At 50.3% G+C, this 19,153-nt stretch overlaps 2 protein-coding genes across 2 annotated transcripts in view; one reads left to right on the top strand and one right to left on the bottom strand.

Moving 5' to 3' along the window:
• Positions 1 to 19,153, bottom strand: part of snd1 (staphylococcal nuclease and tudor domain containing 1) — a 90,433-nt gene that overhangs the window by 31,085 nt on the left and 40,195 nt on the right. Inside the window, exon 17 of the mRNA XM_057022014.1 lies at positions 153 to 341. Within this exon, the coding sequence (XP_056877994.1) occupies positions 153 to 341 (189 nt within the window). The remainder of the gene's footprint in view (positions 1 to 152; positions 342 to 19,153) is intronic.
• lrrc4.1 (leucine rich repeat containing 4.1) lies at positions 11,879 to 17,050 on the top strand. The gene is made up of 2 exons (XM_057022013.1): positions 11,879 to 13,246; positions 13,488 to 17,050. The coding sequence occupies exon 2, from the start codon at positions 13,622 to 13,624 to the stop codon at positions 16,478 to 16,480; it is 2,859 nt and encodes a 952-aa protein (XP_056877993.1). The 5' UTR covers positions 11,879 to 13,246; positions 13,488 to 13,621; the 3' UTR covers positions 16,481 to 17,050.

Here is a 19,153-nt window from a genome sequence, read left to right as displayed (position 1 = left end):
GCGCTCCTGTTGTCTAAAATAAACTATATATTGTCCCGCTGATATCCAAAGCCTGTGACTGCGAGATAAATGTGGGGAAATAAACTCGGCTGGGACGGTTTTACGCGTCCCAGGGTGGTCAAAGATGTACGGCGGACGGGAATGAGACGTACCTTCTCCTTCCTCTGCCGGCACCCCTCCTCTGCCGACACCAGCGTCTTGTAGTAGGAGCTGCGCTCGGCCGTGAAGTGCACTTTGGACAGCGCGTTCTCCACCAGCGCCACCGACAGATTGACCCCGTCGATGTGCAGCCAGCCGATGAAGTTCCCGGCTTTGTCCATGCTCTCCACCTCCACTTCCACCTGGAAGAAGAACAAAGAGGTCGGCGTTCGCTCCATTTGGACTCGGCGGCGCATATTTGCCGATCGATATTTGCATCTGTGGAAGGCAGCCGCCCCAAAAAAAGGGACGACCAATTCAGGCTTTTAATGGGGAGTAAATCACCCGGTTCCACGACACGCGAGTCATAATTCCCCTAACAAACGAGGACAATTAAAGACCCGACCCTGCTGACAGAGGGGGGGGGAGCACAACATCTCCCATGATGGACCATAACCAAATTCTGCCTATTCAGGTTAATTATCTATTCATTACATTTTGTTTCATAAGTGATGAATGAGCGGGGGAAGGGGGGATCGATCGGCTCTCAAACGCCTCCGTCAGCGAGAAGCGAGAGGGAAGGTGAGCCGAGGAGATAGAGAGGAGTCGAGCTATTAAGACCGGTGGCTGCTTAGCCCCAAGGCCACATGGGAAATCTGAGGGGAATTACGTCTGTAAACTGCTCCGTCTTGTTCTTAACTAAAGTAAAGAAGCTTCTGTGGTTCCATCGATCGTCTGTTCTGCTCGCAGGCGTGAAGCTCATACAGGCGCGACGTGCGCTGGACGTTCTGGGCGTAGCTGAAGACGCGACCGCGGGCTCCTCCGTTCGTTTAGGGGAGAACGCCACATGCTGCTGACCTTGTGGAAGGAGAACGAGCGTGACTGGAGGGCTGCCGCGACGCGTGCGCAGGTTTAATGCTAACAAATAGCCGCGAGGAGGTGGAACAACAACGGATTTGGACCGATTAATAATTAGGCTAATGTTTAATAGAAACATGGCAAACAGCAGGAGAAGGAGAGGGCAAAAACAGGTTAGCGCACGTGAGTTCAGCTCGAGTTCAACTGATTAGTTAGCCGACAGAAATATAATCAAAGGTTCTTAGAGGTGATGATCACGCGCCGACTGGAAACATTGGCGCCGTAATCTCTGGATGACCGAGATGTGGAAACAGTCATTAAATAAATAGGAAGCTGGTTGTGCGGCGGGCAGCAGGAAGATGAAAAGGACTATTACAAAGAGTGAAAAGCGATATTAAAATAGACAAATTTATTCATGGAGATAGCGCAGGCTCCATTTTTCCATTAGTTAAATAAGATCAGTAAAGAAACGCTTTAAATCAGCCAAGCGCGGGAGAATGAAATTACAATACGCTCGGAAATCTGAAAATGTGCCGGTAATAGATTGTTTAGGTGTCACTATTTTTATCCGCTATTCTGAAGGTAATTTATGTCGAGGCTGACACCTCCTCTGAACTCGCGCCGCGCGGCGTCCGTAAAATCCCGGGTTTTCCCTCACTTAAAAGTACAGTAAAAAGCTTGGTGGCGAGGTGGGGGGGGGCAGTGAAAAACAGCTTTGAGTGGAGGCCAGATGGTTCCCAGCGGAGGCCTCCTCCGGGCCAAGATGGCTCCCGCCGGAGCACAAATGGGCTCTGGTAATCTCATAAATGCTGGGATTGTGTCGGAGGGCGGACGGGAGTCAGAAAAGCGGGTAAAAATCCACGCAGGCGTGCGCAAGAACGTGCGCTCAAAGGTACGGAAGAGGAAGTCGGAATGAAACCGAGCCCGGGGGTGCGTTTTAGACCTGCGGCGGATTTAATTCACTTAGCTGAGAGTGAAGTGGGGAGTCAGTGGCAGGTGTGTTGGAAATAAAATGAACTCTGAACAACAAAGTGTGCTGGTGATTTAGGTGGGAAAGAGGCTCCGTTTCTACTGGAGCGCGTAGCCGAGGCCAACATACATAATGGAAGAGAACCTGTCAGCACTTTCAATCACCGCTGGCCCCTGGACTAACTTATTCCCATTCCTGGGATCGCCGTGATTGGTGGAGATCGGCTGGTGGACGGTGGACGAGAAGGTTGGCATTCGTTCAACTCAACTCAAAAAGGTGGGACAAAGGAACGCTGAATTTGAATGATGGAGGCGTTGGTGCACTTTGGGGTGGCAGCTGTAGCCGAGGTGTTCATCTCTGCCGTCTCGTCGGGCGATGAGACAAAATCTGTGGCGGAGCAACGGGAGACTCCAGCCGCTCTCCTGTAGCGCCGACCGCCACAATAAGCAATTTATCAGATGAGCCTCAGAGAAGATTGAAGGAGCGATGCGGCGCTGTCCTGGCGTGTGTGCGTGCGTGCGGCTCCTTTGTTGTGATCAAACCGCTGGATGGATGATCACAAGCCCAGAAATGTGAGCAGAAAGGTGAGCAATCAGATAATCCCTGCCAGCTAATTCATATAGGGAATAACCGCTCCTCGCTTATGAAGAAAAGAAATCAATGGAGCCTTAATTCAGAGTCATTACGGCCGCGCGGCGAGAATTTAAGTTTTAGAAAAAAGGAGCAGAGTACTGACAGATCGGCCTCGCTGCTTGGAGTCCAGTCTTGCGTGAAAACTCCATTTGGAGGTTATGAAAAGCCTCATCCGAAAGAAGTCCATCATCTCTCAGTATTGCTGCTTGCGAGGGCTTATGTGGAACATTTTTCTAAGTGGACACGCAGAGTTGTTTTAAACGCGTGTTTGCGCTCGGTAGCAGAGATGTATCTCCGCGACTTTGATCCGATTTGGTCCGTGAATCGATACCTCGCGTAGGTGCTCCGATGGGCGGCCACAATTAATCAAGGCCAAAGTGAAAAATGAATCAAACTACCGGGCACGACAGATGAGCAGGGAGCAATACGGTGTAAATAAATGGACTACTGTCAGCTGATAAATTATAGAATTAGCAGGGACGGAGCGTTTGAAAAGGAACGTGTCCGTCTCCACGGCGATCCCTCACAAAGTCTGCACATTAGACAGGAAGTGATGTCACCAGGGAGGAGGGACGCCCCGGGAGAGCTAGCGCAGCTGTGCGGGCCGAACGCTGCAAACAGGCTGCATCATAATGTGGATATTGGGTTATGTTAGCGGACAGAAAAGGAAGATAAGAAACAGGACAAGCTGCAGATGGAACGCCGTTCCAGCCTCGGAACATGTTTGCACAGGATGGCTGAGGAAACACAGGCCACATGCGCGACGTCCCCTTAAACTTCTCCCACTGCAACATCATCCGCTAACACGCCGTAGCCACTCGCTACATCCACCATAGCATGATCCTGTAAGAGTCTTGATTGATCGAGCAGGTCTGTTCAGATCCAAATGTGATCCTAAACGTGTTAGCGTTTTATATTGTGCAAACTGAAAGTGGAAAACACGAGTCAGTTCTGGGAGGGATCTATAAATATAGATCACCTTAAAAAAAAAGAGCGGAGAGAGACAGGAAAAATAAATGAGTGAATTAAACAAACCTTTATTGATCCCTTAATGGAATAGATCAGGAAAGGATGTAAATGGCGTGTAATGGGGCCTGTAATTTAAAAAAAACAAAACGCTTTGGACGGCAAGAGCAACTGCAGGAGGTGTTGAGAATGATATGTAGGAAAATAGCGCTTGAAAATGTTTACTTGTGCGACGCCAATAGTGTGAAAAAGCGGGAAAATATGGCCGTTTTTAGCTGATATCCTTATTATTCCTGCTGGCTGTTGGACATCTGTTCATCACGCTCGGAGGAAACAATCCATATCAGTCACAGCGACTCTAAAACGGGATGTTTTTGGAATTATAGTGAGGGGATTATTGACCATCCCTGTGTTGGGGAGCGAGCAGGCGACACGCGGCCAAGGGCGAAATCCCTGGCAACAATGGAGTCTAAACTAGGTTGGTTCATTAAGCGCCGGACTGCGGGGTCAGGACAGGCAGCGATTTGTCAGATGTTGATCGAGCAAAGCCCGGGAGGTGTTTCCCCCACACTGGGAGGGAAGCGGCTTTTAAATATGCAGTTAATAGGAACATAAAAGCCAACGAAAGGACGGGTGGAGCGGGAGATGGCGTCCTACGCCCTCCCGCGCCTCGCCGTCGCCCAACAAGGTTTCGCAATTCCGTCTGAAAACTGGCTCGGATAACACGGGAGCGCCGCTGCGCATGCAGAACACGGATGTTTGTGTATGTTCCCGTGTGCGAGTGCACACACACACTCTCTCAGGGTGATCAATGGGACTCAGGGGGTCTCATGCATCAACGTCAGTGGCAGGTTGCCGTCTGACAACGGAAGGCTGGGAAAAAGTCAACCAGATTTTCCACAGTCCGGAGCCATTAACAGCCGGACAAACAAGCGTGGGCTCTGCCCGTGAGGCCGCCCGGTGCTCCGCGGCGGCCCGGACGGCGGCCTGAAGCGATGAGCTCGGCGATATCTGGGGGTCTTTGGATGGTGAAGTAATTGTAATGACGCGGTTGTCTGGGCTGCCAGCAGCGTTCAAGAGGTGCGTTCAAGAGATGCGTTCGCAAACGCTCCTCTCGGTTCTTTTTTTGGCATTGATTAGTCAGAGGTTACCCGTCGACGAGCGGTCCAGGCGCCGAGGGCCTTCGCCATGCTCACTGACCTCCGTGATCTTCACTTTTGGCATTTCGCCCCTAAAGCTAAAAACGCGCGCGGCGACCGGGGCCTCGCAAGTCCCAACACGGCGGAAAGGTCGGCGTGGTGGAGTCACGCGAGACCTGTGGCGATGTAATGACTGACAAGATTTAATATTGTACCTCCTTTCGCTACTCGCCCCGGCGATCGATGGCGTTTTGAAGGAGCTCGATCCTCCGCGTAACGCGCTGAACCTCGCTCGGATCCGCGATTTGAAATCACCGCCTCTATAATTCGCCGATTCCCCATTAACGACGACGCTCGCGCACGTGTCCGTGGATAAGGAGGTTTGAAGGATTCGATTAGGAAGGCGGATATCAGTAAATCCAATTTAAAGAGAATTTCTGAAGAAAAAAAAGAAACCAACAGAGCTAATCATGCTAAAACCTGCGGGTAAATTACTTTATAGATCCTTTGTTTCTCAAATGAAAATAATACTTCAGCCCTCGTGAGGCCCCAAAGGTAGCAGAGCAACAGGAAAGCGCAGCACTGGAGCTTAACAGCCTGGTTATTAAAATCAATAACAGCAATAACTACAATCCATCTCATTTTTAAGAGACGGTGACATGGCACGCTGATCGATGAATATTGAGCTACATTTGCAATATTGCTAATGTGTAATTCCCCCTAACTGGTTAGTGCGAGATGCAGTTGGGAAAACACAAATTGAATAGGACTCCGCGTTGTTGGGGGGGGGTTTAAAATGTGACAAAGCCCCGCGACGGTCGCTGGAAGCGAACGCAGCCTTGTGTGGAAAACCCCAGAACCGGCGCTCGCGTCCCAAAGGAACGCCGCGTTCTCGGCTCAGACGCCGGGCTTCCCGAGGCCCCCGGGTGTTGGAACGCGGCGAGGAGCTGCGATACTTCTGCCTTCCTGTTAATCCACTGACGCAAATAACACAGAGGACGATGGAAAACTGCAGGTGCATCATTGAAATGTGCTAATGGATCAACACGTGCTTCTATTACCATGTAATAACTGAACACAAGCATCTGGGCTGGAACATAACCGGACGAGGAGCCAGCAAAAGCCAGTTCTTCACCCCCGGGAGGAGGCCTCACGGGGGAGATGAGGGCTGAGCGTTAGAAAGGGTGAGGGAGAATCATCGCCGGGCTATCATCGTTTGTCTCCGCCTCTTTCCTATCGTCTGTGGCCAGCTGACGTGGCAAATGGCAGAGCCGGGCGCTGTCACTCAAAAAGCCATTTCTGTCCTCTCAGACCCGCGCTGACAGAGCGAGGGAGCCAGGAGGAGGGGGAGAAAAGAGGGAAAGAGCCGACAGAGGCATTTTTTCCCGCCGTGGCTTTTTGTCAATTTCGGTGCGCTTGTCAAAACAAGAGGCGGCGGCCAGAATCGGGGCTGGTGAGAGAGCCGGGGTGGGGTCCGAGTGTGGGAAAAGCGACGCAGACAGCGGGCAAAACAGGTAAACGCACCAGTAATGGAAGCAGCCCCATTGCACATGCAACCCCAGAAACCTGGACCTCCTGGGATCGACGCCATTAACTCTTATTCAACCAAGACGATAAAGAGTCCATTTAATATTTCAGCCTGGACCAGAAATAATGACACCAGCAAGACACCGTTGTTACCGTGCAGATTCCATAGAGATGCATGATGCGTCGTGTGCTAACTGCACCTAGTTGAAGCACTGAATAGTTTAGATTATAGAGGGTTTAAATGTAATTTGGATTAGGACATTTTAATATTAGGCCTTCAATCACGCCTCCTGTGGCGCGTGACTCATTAAAATCACGTCTGTGGAAGCGCAGCGTTGATTCTGCCCTCTGTTAATATTTAAAGTGAGCCTCCATCCCAAAGCTTCAAAGAGGAAATCTCTGTACTCTGACTTTGTTTCAATCCTCCTCTGTCCTGCCGTTGGAGGGGGGGGGGGGGGCAGAAAAAGAGCGAGGAAATCGGTGTCAAAAACAAGACTAGGCCTCCAAACGCCTCCATAATGAGGAGACAGGGGAGAGAAATGGGGCTGAGAGGGTGGGATGGTGGAAAAGTTGAAGGTGCAAGTTAATTTTGTTTTCTCTTCTGTCCTCACATTCCTGACGGGGGGGGACATGGAAATGCAGATGCTGCTAATCAGCCCAGCGATGCTCTGCATACTCAATCAGGAGAGGAGGAGGCGGAAGATGCAGGTCAAACTATTTAAAAAAAGTTTCTTCCCTCCGCTGAAGCGCCTTAAAGATGAGGATGCTCGGGAACTTTCAGCCATTCCAAGGCTTAAGATGCACAAATGTTTAATAGAGGAGCAGATCGGTCCTTTTAAGCATATTTCTGCTCTGGCGTCACCTAAAATCAAACCAGGCGTCTAAAGAAATGAAGTGCGGTAAAATTCACTGCGTCTTTTTTTTATTTTTTAAATCAACCCGTCAGCTATTTAAAACCGGCGAGACAGCCAAAGACCAAATGATCATTTTCCGCAGGATGTCAACAATGAGTGGCAGGAAAATGAAAGTGGAATCAATTTCTGCCTGGGGAAATTACCACTGTTCATCCATGTGTCAAGGCTGTACCGTGTGTGGGTGGGGGGTTATTATGGGGCTGGGAGTGGAGGGGGGGGGGGCACACACCAATCAGTGCAACTAGGATGGAAGTGGCCTAGACTGGAACCACTGGGTGGGAGAACCAGCAGAGGAACTGGGAGGCAAACTCTCGCACTTCAGTCTGCTGGTTTCATATTAGCATTAGCGGCATTAATGAGAACAGACGTTTCAAGTCAATTATGGTTTTAGAAGCTCGAAACCCTCCGTCGGAACATTGAGAGCGTTTCCTTCTGAGCTGCATCCGCCCGGCAGAGCGAGAACACAAGTGTGTCAGCACACTGGCGGCAGGGTATTTATCAAAACTGCATGACTGGATCTTTTGAGCATTCTGCTCAGCAGAAGTAAGCAAAAATGTGCAGCCTCCCGCCTAAAAGTGGCCTCCTTTTGTGCCGGGAAGCATTAAACGCCTGTCATCGCTTCCCAGCGAGGTTACCGAACATGCAACCGCGCGTCAGGTACGAGCGCGGTGTGTACTTGGGTGCAGTTTGGTGGGAGATGAGTACACAACCTCTCTGGAGGGGGGCCGCCGCGGCGTTTACCGCCACAAAACGGTGCCGGCGATGCAGAAGAGCGGCTTAAAGGCAGCTTCAATACTGGAGACAGAGTTGCATCTCATTAAATAACGGTGAGGCCATAACACCAGGCGCACCCCCCCACACACACACACACACACACACACGCGTCAGCCTACGCAGTACCTCTCCATAGTACCTCTGCACGTCGTGTAGAGGTACTATGGAGAACTCCATCCTCCCCTTAGCTCTCCTCAGTGATTGTAAGCGGTCTGTGTGGGAGGATAAACTCTGATAGAAGGGCCCGCTGTGTTATTGACTTCAATTTAGAAAGTGCTGCCTGCTGCTCCCCACCTCATTCCCTTCACAGCAGACGCCCCGCTGCCCCCCCAGTTGCAGCGTCCTCGGGGGGGATATCCCCGATCGTGCTGTGGAAAACACATTGAGTAGGGGTCACGGGAGGACGGGTAAATAGTTAAATCCGACCCCACGTCATGTCCTCAGCTGAGTCTTTGTCATAACTGTTTGTGTCCCCTTTTCCACTGCCCCCCCCCCTTCCAGGGTGTCTCCTACGTGCTTGGTTAGACAGCTGCTGAAGCGCGTTATTGGTGCTGGATGCAGGTACGCTGCTGACTGTGCTCATACATTAGACACACTTAGTTTGAGTCCTGAATCGCCAATGTGGGGGCGATGAAAAAGTGTCAGGCAGCAGATATTACATGGGGGGGGTTGATCAACAATATGGATGAATTAAATGCAAAAGCATGTTTGAGAGAGCACACAGATGGACCTGGAAGTCTGATGACTGGGGGTGACGATGCCGCTAATCTCGCCGTGACCAGGTGGATTTGGAAAGATGAAGAACTGATATATTTTTCCGCTGTCTCCATGTCTGCACACCAGGTTTCAGACAGGCTAATCCTCAGCTACATGAGGCCAGATGGAAATTACAGGATCAACTGTTTCGGAGCAATAATGCGGTAAAGGAGGTAATTTTTTTTTGTTGGGATTTTCAGGGAGGAAAGGGCATTTGAAGGTCACAGCAACAAACTGAACTGATGAGATGGGGGGGGGGGGGGTGACGACTCCCACAGTTATGGTGTTCACCCACTTTGTTTATCGCCATTCTATTCTGCCAGTGCAATAATAAAACCTACATGTTTGGTCATGTCAGTATATCGGAAATAAGGAAGAAAAGGGAAAAAACGGGGAAAAAAAACTGTCGCCATGACCCATTGTCCTCGTCTAACAATGTGCACCCTGTCGGGGACACAAAAAACATGCTGAATGAGCAAACACAATTAACTGGAGAGTTGAGAGCAGGAGAACTCCCGCTCAAAGCAATTTAGTGGAGATTTGGAGAGAAAGTAAGAAATGAGGGGAAGAGAGGAGGACATGAGGAGGAAGAGGGGGGGCGGCAATCTAAAAAGAGAACAGAAAGGTGTGGAGAGATTAACAGAAGGCGAGGAGACTGAAAGCAAACTAGGAAATAAAAAGTGGAAAAATCCTTAAAACCCAAGCAAGCAGCTGAAGCCCTCAGCAGGGGTCCAGCAGCAGCTTGCGTGTGAGAGATATGATCTCCCGCCACATTAATTCTGCCAAACTGCAATGGAAATTGACCAGGAAGTGTCTTTACCTGAAGGTCGCAGTCATTTAGGTTATTCTGTGTGTTTACGCGTGCGCTGGGGTCAATGTGACCCCAATAACATTGCAGCCATGTAGGAAATGAGCCGGCCAATTACAGCCTCATTAGAACACGCGATGATGTCATTATAGGCAAAGCCAACACACGAATAAATGTCTCTTCTTATGAAAACGAGGGGGGGGGGACACACACAAAATTGCCAAAGGGATTATTCTGTAAATCCTCCATAGTCTCACTGACGGAGGCGCTGACATTATCATTAGATCTATCAATTCTCTGTACATTTCCAATTCCAGATGTCACTGGCGCTCTAACGTACTGCAGGCATTCACCCGAATAGAACCACTGACAGGCACACACATGCAAATAGACACAGGCTGCTGACCTAAATGTGACTGGCTGCAGCCCAGATTCGCCCGTATTCACCTCGGGGGATGGGTTCCACAGCGTTTCAATGCACCCACTAAACATGCTGGCTGACAAGTCACACCAAAGTAGGTCATGTGGTACCCCCAAACTACACCCAGTGACCTCCTGGCCTGCTGCGGGGGGGAGCCGCGCAAGGCTTTAGGTGGAGGGAAGGCAGGGGTCGCAAAGCAGGCGGGGGGGGGGGGGGTGCATGGGGCTGGCATGACCGCATGAAGGTCCCACGGATCTGACAGCTCGTCAAGCTGTCATGGGTTGGCCAGTCCTGGAGATAAAGCCTGACAATACTCCATTTGTCAACATGGCGGACGCATGCACTGGCGTAGCTCAACCTTAAAGCCATGTTGACAGTTTCACCAGGTTTGCCAACTTAACCATGAAATCTGACCCAGAAATGAGTGACAACCCCCCCCCCCCCCAAAAAAAAAGGTTGAGCACTTCAAATATCTGTTTTTAAAAACTCCTTCTCAAATGTCCAGAATGTGGAGCGACCACAAATTCGACTGACCAACTTGCCAAAGTTCCCGGCAGCGCTGAGTGTTTCAGGTCAAAGCGGCAACCTGAGCTGATTCTGGGTCAGTTGGCCATCAAACGGTGGCACAACAAACCTGGCGGTGCAGTCGCCATCTGACGTAGAGGGAGAGCCAGGAAGGACATCGCACCACAGTCCCTTTCCCAGTCGCCTTTATTGACAGCAAGTTTGCCCGAGCGGCATTTGTTGCTCTGCACGGTCGCCTCTTTGTACAAATCTGTCTCTTGTTGTCATTTGTTTGGAGAACACGGTGAGAGAGACGCAGCAGAGCAGCACGCCGGAGACATCACACTCCACATGGCTGTCATGATGGGGAATTCCCATAGGGAATGCAGGAACTAGCCTCTTACCTGACAAGGAAAATCCCCCTATGCCAACGTAGCCGCCACCTGATTGTTAAACGGGCCTCGCTGAAGCTCGTTCATATTCAGCCGCACTGAAGTCAAGGAGAAGGTCTGCGTGTGGATATGGATAATATAGGCTCCGCTCCTTCACCGCTGGGAATAACGTACAGTGCTACAAGCGGCGTGACCTTTTCCAGCCGCTCTGCTTTCCTCTCCTCCCGCGAGCTCAGACAGAAAACACACACCTAGCAGCAATGTCACAGCCAGCATCGCCGACCATCAATTACCCACGCTGCTGCCTAATTTAATAGACGCGAGGCTGGTGGAAATCAGCGGAGATAAAGAAGCGATGGGACAGAGAGGGGTTGTTTGCTTCGCCTCCTCACCTGCGACAGGTAAAACATGCCTTGTTTGCCTTCCCAAGCCTGACCTTTATGCCTGCGTGCTTCCTGAAGCGACAGTTTGTGCTGAAATTGAGGGTTAAGGCCTGCCTGTTTAGAGCGCTCTAACTACCTGCGAGGGGGGGGGGGACATGACAGCCAGGGATGTCGACTGAAAAATGGACAGACAGAAGAAATTATTGCTTGAGCTCGGTACAATGCACAGATCACACTGCATCAGACCAACAGCGCCGTTTGCAGCAGAAGTTACCAGGAGACAATTTTCTTTCTGGTCTACTGAGAGGCAGAATTTGTAAGGCAGAGTCTGCTGGGGGGGGGGGGGGAGAGAACATCCTACAAAAAAAAGAAGAAGAAGAGGGGGATTGCACGTGTCACTGCCACCACGGTCTCCACAGATCGTCTGGATTGTGTTTGGAGATGATGGAGTTAAACTGCGAGGATGCCGCTGTCCATCTCTGGCTGTTGCCACGACTGCCCGTCTGTTCCCCTGAGCCACACAAAGACCCAGAAAACCACAGAACAAGAGGGCATTGTGAGCATTAAAAAGAGTAAGCAGGAGCAAACTGGTTGGTGAGGAGGTAGATCTTTAAAAAGGTCTGAGTGCTTTGCGCTCACCCAACTACCTTAGGACACTGCAGAGAGTGCAGGAGAGAGAGAGAGCGTGGGGGGGGGAGTGAAAGTGAGAGAGTAATGCAAGCCAGCGTGCACTCTCTCTCTTTGCCGCTACAACGGATCCTTTCCACATCAACGCTACTGTTAACGTCATGCCTGTAAGCTGCGCGCTCGGACAGCGCTCTCTTTCCTCGTCTTGCCACTCTCTTCTGCCGGACGCTGCATCACCGAGGGGGTGCTGACCGTCAAACCCAGAGGTGGGGGGGACGGGAAAAGAAACGGGAAAACAAGAGGAGAAAAGAAACAAGCCGGAGAGAGGAAGAAGAAATTGCGCGTCACCCCCTCCTTTTTCTAAAGCAGCTTGATCAACCTAGCTACAATACCCTCACTTCTCTCAGCACCCCCTTCCATCCCCCACCCCATTCCTCCTCTAAAGAAATTGACGGATTATTGGGAAGTGCGAGGGAGGCGGGCTGCAGCTGCTGCTGCGTGCGCTTGCTGCTGGTGCCGTGTGCTGCGCGGGGATGGTGTGTGTGCATTTCCAATCGCCGCTGTCGCCGCCGCGGCTGCCGATGTCGGAGCGTGCGGATACTTAAGAGGGAGCCGCTAATGAAGGTAGCGTCCGCCACCTAGCCTCAACCCCCCTCGACCAAGTGTTTCGAGAGGAAAAGAGAAATCAAGTGGAGGCGACGCCACAATGACAAGGGAGAGAATGCGTTTGACAGTGAGAGAGGGACAAGCGCTGTCAGACTGACCAACCAATCAAATGAGTGACCACTAAAAAGTGAACAGAGGAATACTGGGGAGGCTTTTTTTCCCCCCCGGGGGGTTTGTCAACCTCCTCTTCTAGGCTGCGAACACAAAAGGCAGAGAACACTGCAAAAGGACTGTGAAATTTTTATTCAAGCTTTTCCACTCTGATCGCTCCCCATCAACCGTTTCCCTTTTTTTTGTGGGGCCCGGGTTCACGGTGTGCAGAAAATTGTGCACGTCTTTTTACCCGTGCTTTGGAGATGGGGGTACGGCGTCCGGCTGGGCGATCAACTGTCGGATTCCAAGGACAAGCCAAAGAAGAGGAGCCGACATCAAGAAGTGAGCGAGGGAGCACTGCTGCGTTGGGAGCCTGATTGGATTCCTATCTGCAATCTTTTTTTTTTCCTCCCCGAATCGTCAAGGAAAAGGAGGAGGGGGGAACAAAAACTCACCAAGGGCCTTTGAACCTATCGCTTTGGATGTTTGGATTTACAAAATAACTCTGGTTAACCTCTTTGGCATCTGTCTGCTTTGACACAGCAAATATAAAGAGAGAAAGGCTCCCTTTGCCACTCCTGGGATTTACATGCATCTGATGTGAACAACAGCTTTATGGTTGCAAAAAGGAGGGAAGCTATATATCTCAGTACAAGGACCTGTAATAATAACTTGAGGTAGGTGTCTAGTGTTTCAATTTGTAACACCTTATCCTCCTGTCTGTCTTGTAACATGGTTACTTATTGCTTAATTTACCACCGTTATGTATTTATTGAACCGTTTCAGAGGAGGCAGCCTTCTCCGCTATCCCTCGCTTTTTTCTTGCCTGTGAGCACAGCTCATGGAAACAACAGCATTGATCAGTTTTGTGTGTAATCTAAGCAACTAGAAGCAACGTTTCTGTATTGTCCTCCACAGTTCCCTAAATTTACGGTCCCTCAACACAACTGCTAATCCACTTACTTTTCCTGTCCGCGAAGCCCCCAAAACGCCACCCCAAATCATCCCCAACCTTCCCCCCAGATGATGCTGAATTATGAACGTGCCACATCATGAGTCTCCTGGGGCGGGTAGCTGTGCATCGTGCCAGGAAAGCCGCCCTGCTTTGTGTAGTCTTCTTGATGGCGCGAGCATGGAGCAGCGCCTCCTTGGCCTTGGCGGGGGCGGCGGTGTCTCAGGGACCCCAGGGCTGTCCACCGCAGTGTTCCTGTAGTAATCAGCAGGGGAAGGTGGTGTGCACCAGACGAGGACTCACCCGCGTGCCCCCTGGCATCCCTGCCAACACGCGACACCTCAATCTGATGGAAAACGCCATTGAGGCGGTGCAGGCTGACTCCTTCCGGCATCTGCACCACCTTGAGGTGCTCCAGCTGGGGCGAAATGCCATACGGCAGATTGAGGTGGGCGCGTTTAATGGACTCACCAGCCTCAACACGTTGGAGTTGTTTGACAACCGGCTGACAGTGGTGCCCAGTGGGGCCTTTGAGTACCTTTCCAAATTAAGAGAACTATGGCTGAGGAGCAACCCCATTGAAAGTATCCCCTCTTATGCCTTCAACCGGGTGCCGTCCCTCATGCGACTGGACTTGGGAGAGTTACGGAAACTGGAATACATCTCCGAAGGAGCTTTTGAGGGCCTGGAAAACCTTAAGTACCTCAACTTGGGCATGTGCAACATAAAAGGTGACCTGCCTAACCTGAGTCCTCTCAAGGGTCTGGAGGAGCTGGAGATTTCCGAAAATCAGTTCCCAGAGATAAAGCCAGGCTTCTTCAAAGGCCTGCGCTCTTTGAAGAAGCTGTGGATGATGAACTCGCAAATAACAGTGACTGAGCGCAACGCATTTGACGGCCTGTCTTCACTGGTGGAACTCAACCTTGCCCATAACAATCTGAGCGCGGTGCCACATGATCTCTTCTCCCCACTAAAGTACCTGGTGGAACTCCATCTCCATCACAACCCTTGGAGCTGTGGCTGTGAAGCTGTATGGTTAGCACAGTGGCTACGGGAGTACATCCCAACGAATTCGACTTGCTGCGGACGCTGCGTTTCGCCAGCCAGCATGAGGGGTCGACAGCTGGTGGACGTGGACAGAGGCGAGGGCGCTGCAGTCCAGTGTTCGGCACCTTACATTGGAGATGCACCGAGGGACCTGAACATCTCTGCGGGACGGGTGGCGGAGCTTCGTTGTCGCACGGCCCCGATGTCTTCAGTGCGCTGGCTTCTACCCAACGGGACCATCTTGACCCACGCTTCTGGCCATCCGAGAATATCCGTACTCAATGACGGTACCCTTAATTTCTCCAATGTCCTGGCAGCAGACACGGGAACCTACACTTGCATGGTGTCCAATGCAGCTGGGAACTCCAATGCCTCAGCCTACCTCAATGTGAGCGCAGCTGAGCTTAATACGTCCAACCTGAGTTATTTTACCACAGTAACTGTTGAGGTGATGGGGCCGACGACCGAAATGCCCAAAGCCAAATCCACCACGACCACAGCTGCTCCAGGTTCTGGTGTAGCTGGGGGAGGAGGGATAGGCCTAGGGACGACCACCACGACAGCCTCCCCTTCGGTCTTTCAGCCAGTATTTATTTCCACACCAACTGTGTTGCTGCAAAGCACCGACAGTCCGCTGGGTGCAGCCAAGCCATCGGTGGCACCAGGACCCCAAGGTGCCACTAGCAAACCAGGAAGGTCGGGCCCCAGTCTTGATGAAGTGATGAAGACCACTAAGATAATAATAGGATGCTTTGTGGCAGTGACGTTACTGGCTGCCGTCATGCTTATTGCTTTCTACAAACTGAGAAAGCGACACCAGCAGAGGAGCACGGTGGCAGCCGCCCGAACTGTGGAGATTATCCAGGTGGATGAGGAAGATCTCCCGCCTCCTGCATCAGCATCTCAAGAGACCGCGCTCACGTTGCCTGAGATCCGGGACCATAACAACATACACAAATTGGATTTTATTAGCCACAAGACTGACTATGGCTTCCACAAACCCAAGGCAGAGTACAAGCCCCAGGCTGACTTTACTCTTCACAAGCCCAAGGCAGAGTACACCACATATAAGCCAAATATGGACTTCAGTGGCCAGAAATTCCTCCCGGACTACAGCACTCATAAATCCACACCAGATTTTAGCCTTCACAGAACAAAGGTCGACTACAGTCCTTTTAGACAAGCTTATAGCACTCACAAGCCTAAAGCAGAATACAGCCCATTTAAACCAGACTTTGGCACCCACCCAAAAGTCAAATCAGACTTCAGCCCCTTTAAACCAGACTACAGCACTCATCCGAGGCAGAAAACCGACTTTAGCCCATTCAAGCGGGACTACAACACCCAGCCTAAACCTAAACACGACTACAGCCCACTGAAATCGGATTACAACACTCAGCATAAACCTAAAGACGAATACAGCCCATTCAAGCCGGAGTTTGGCACCCATCCAAGATCTAAACCCGATTACAGCCCATTTAAACCCAACTACAGTACCCAGCCTAAACCCAAAACAGACTACAGTGCCCAGAGATCTAAAGCCGACTTCGCGTACAAACCCAAGGATCCTTACGCCCCCCATAAGACGGTAACCGATTACAGCGCCTTTAAGACCGACTTCAGCCCTCACAAAGCGGATTACAGCGCCTTCAAGTGTGACTTCAGTCCACACGCTCAGAGACCTAAACTTGACAGTCCACACAAAATGGACTACAGCTCCCATAAAGTGGACTACAGCACCCTGAAACCCAAATACAACACCTACAAACCGACTCCCCACGGGGCCAAATGGACAGAAAACAACGTTGGGAACTCTTTGCCTCGAACCTTGCCCAGCGCCATCACAGCAATGGCCGAGCCCTTTGTCATTAAAACTCACGGAAAGGAGAAAGTTCAAGAGACTCAGATTTAGGAAGCTCCCCCAAAAAGGCACTTTCTCCAAGTCCCAAGCTCCCGTTGACCTGTCCCATGAGCCCCCCCCCCATGATTTCTCCATTAAAATCATGCAATAGAATGCACAATGAATGGACAGGAAATACCTTTTTTGTACAGAGTGCAAACCTAAAGACTGATGATCTCTTGTTGTATATGCTTATAAATATAAATAAATATATATATGGACAAATTAAAACTACCATGGACTGGTGATAGAGAAACATATATTAAAGAGAAAATGAAAACTATTTTCCAACTTGTAACTTCTATTTAAACAATGAGTTGTTTAAGATGCCGTCTTGACTTTGACAAATGAGGGTAGTGTTGTTTTAAAAAGGGGCATTCTGTGTGATTTTTACACCATGCTTCAGAGAATGCAGTGTTGAGAAAAAAAAAATATTTATACCGAGAAGACTTTCTTTAACAAAACCGAAAAAAAGGTCGGAAGTGATCTTTAGAGGTTTATCTTGTAAAAGCACCAAGAATTTGTACTGTGCCAAATGTTATAAAAATGCAATAAAAAGGATTTTTTGGAAGAAAAAGGAAATGTTAGAGAGGTGTTTTTTTCTCCAGCCGTGTACTGTAAGGATCAGCCGAATGCTGTAGACACTGCAGTAAGATGCTGCAGCAGCTATACATTAACCCTGTGAGTGCTGGGCGGCTCCAGCAGAATCAACCATGGGGGGGGGGGGGGGCGGGGAGTGCTTTTAATTCACATTTTATCAGTTCCAAAACCTTCTACTTGGGATCAAAGAGGAGACTCTCGGGTTTTTATATCACACCACCGTGGAGCACCAGCCTGTTGCTATGAGTTGTGGCAGAACAAAAGCCCATAATTAAGGAGATCGGCTGCGTTATTATCACACTTTGCCAAAAGGTTGTAGATCTTCATTTCACCTTCCACGGTGTTGCCAGCTGTTGTGCTTTCATCAGTCAGTGCGGGGCCCCTTTATGGTGGCCGATGCGTTCGGGGTCTTGGTCACTGCATTTTTCATCATTGACAATATCGGCCCTCTCAATCATCATATATCCTCGCCATTGTCTGCGTGATAAAGAAAAACAGCGTGCAAGAGAGAGCGATGGGTTCATAGATGTGTGTTATGAGAGAGTTCTTACAGCTTTGGGATGAGAGACTTGAGTCATGGCTTGTGTAACTGACTAAATACATATTGAGAGAGGTAGATTATTTGATCGATCCTGAGGACGGGACTTCGGCACAGGGTGGAAAAAAGACTGAAATGAGCAGGAGTTTGACCAAGGTCTTGTCCTGTGGGGGTGACGGTGGCATGTAGCATTAATATTTCCTGCTTCGCTACCACAGAATGTCAGCAGGTGGTTCTATATTCTTTACCGTGGAGAACTGAAAAATCATTAGAGTGCTAATGATGTTTTTCTTCTGTGAAAATGGAATTTGGGATACACACAGTGTATCGGCTCTTTTTTGGCATTCTTCTATGTGTGTATTGGCTTGTGTGGTGGTATCACTCTGCACTGCTATAACAGGCCCCTTCATGCTAATCAACACTGCTACGGGGTCATCAATCAGCCAATCAGCCAGCCAGCGAGTGAAGGGCACGTCTCCATGGAAAACACTGCCTCCATCCTTCCTCCTCTGCTGTATTTTTCTGTTTGCATCATTAGCAATCATTAGGCCATTTCAAAGAGGAAGCAGGGCAAGATGCACCTACTGGCAGCTCAGCCCCTGAGGAGAGAGGGAAGAGAAAGGATACAGGACAAGTCGGCACAGAAAATGAGATGACAGAAGGGAGACAAGGAAAGGAAAGATAGATTGCCGGATAACTGATTAAAGAAGCCAAAACTGAGACCAGCTCTATGAGAAGAGCCTAAAAATGAGACATGCAGTGAGTGATGTGGCTAATGGTCCACACAGAAATCTGGGACGCTAAAGCAGAGTGAGAAGTGGGAGAGATGGGAGGACAGTTAGGGGCAGAGCGGGCTCGCCGAGAGAAAACGGGGAGAGAGCGGGAGCGAGCGAGTGCGCGACATCAAAACGCGCCCAAATAACAGCAAAATGAAACAAGCGAAGAGAGGCCGAACTGAAAAGGAGGTGAAAGAAAGCCGTTCGAGGCGGAAGGCGCAGAGGAGGAGGAGAGCGAGGAGAGACGCGAAGGGAGCAGGCTGAGCAAATGTGATGCAAGAGTGCCAGCTACAGATGGAAGGAGGAATATATGGCCGGGCCATCACGGCTCCTGCGTGATTGGGAACGGCCTGGATGGGCAACGACGCGAGGAAGTGCTGGTGGTGGTGGTGTGGGCTGAGAAGTGATGATACCAGTAATGGACTGGACCGCTGGGGGTACTTTAGGTAGCGAGGCTGGTGAATATGAAGGCAGAGGGGGGGGGAGTCAAGAGGTCAGTGCAAATGGAACTGTGGGGAGGGTAACTGGCCCAATGCAAGCATGTGCGTGTTTGCAGTGTCATCAGGAGGACACCGAGCAGGTCAAAGCCATTAAGACGAGCTGCATATCTGCTCCCACCCACTTCAAAAAATTAACGTTGAATTAATGAATAGATCCAATTTTAATTATTCATTTAAAGTATTTTTGTCCTTATTTGTTATCAACTCAGGTTGCAGCTGGTAGTCACTGATCTGACAAACAGCCACCGATGTGGTAGTGTAACGTCATGTC

The sequence above is a fragment of the Takifugu flavidus genome, chromosome 22 (assembly GCF_003711565.1).
Source record: "Takifugu flavidus isolate HTHZ2018 chromosome 22, ASM371156v2, whole genome shotgun sequence".
Lineage (NCBI taxonomy): Eukaryota > Metazoa > Chordata > Actinopteri > Tetraodontiformes > Tetraodontidae > Takifugu > Takifugu flavidus.
The sequence above is the reverse complement of the archived record's forward strand: the minus strand, read 5'-3'. Positions and strand labels throughout refer to the sequence as shown.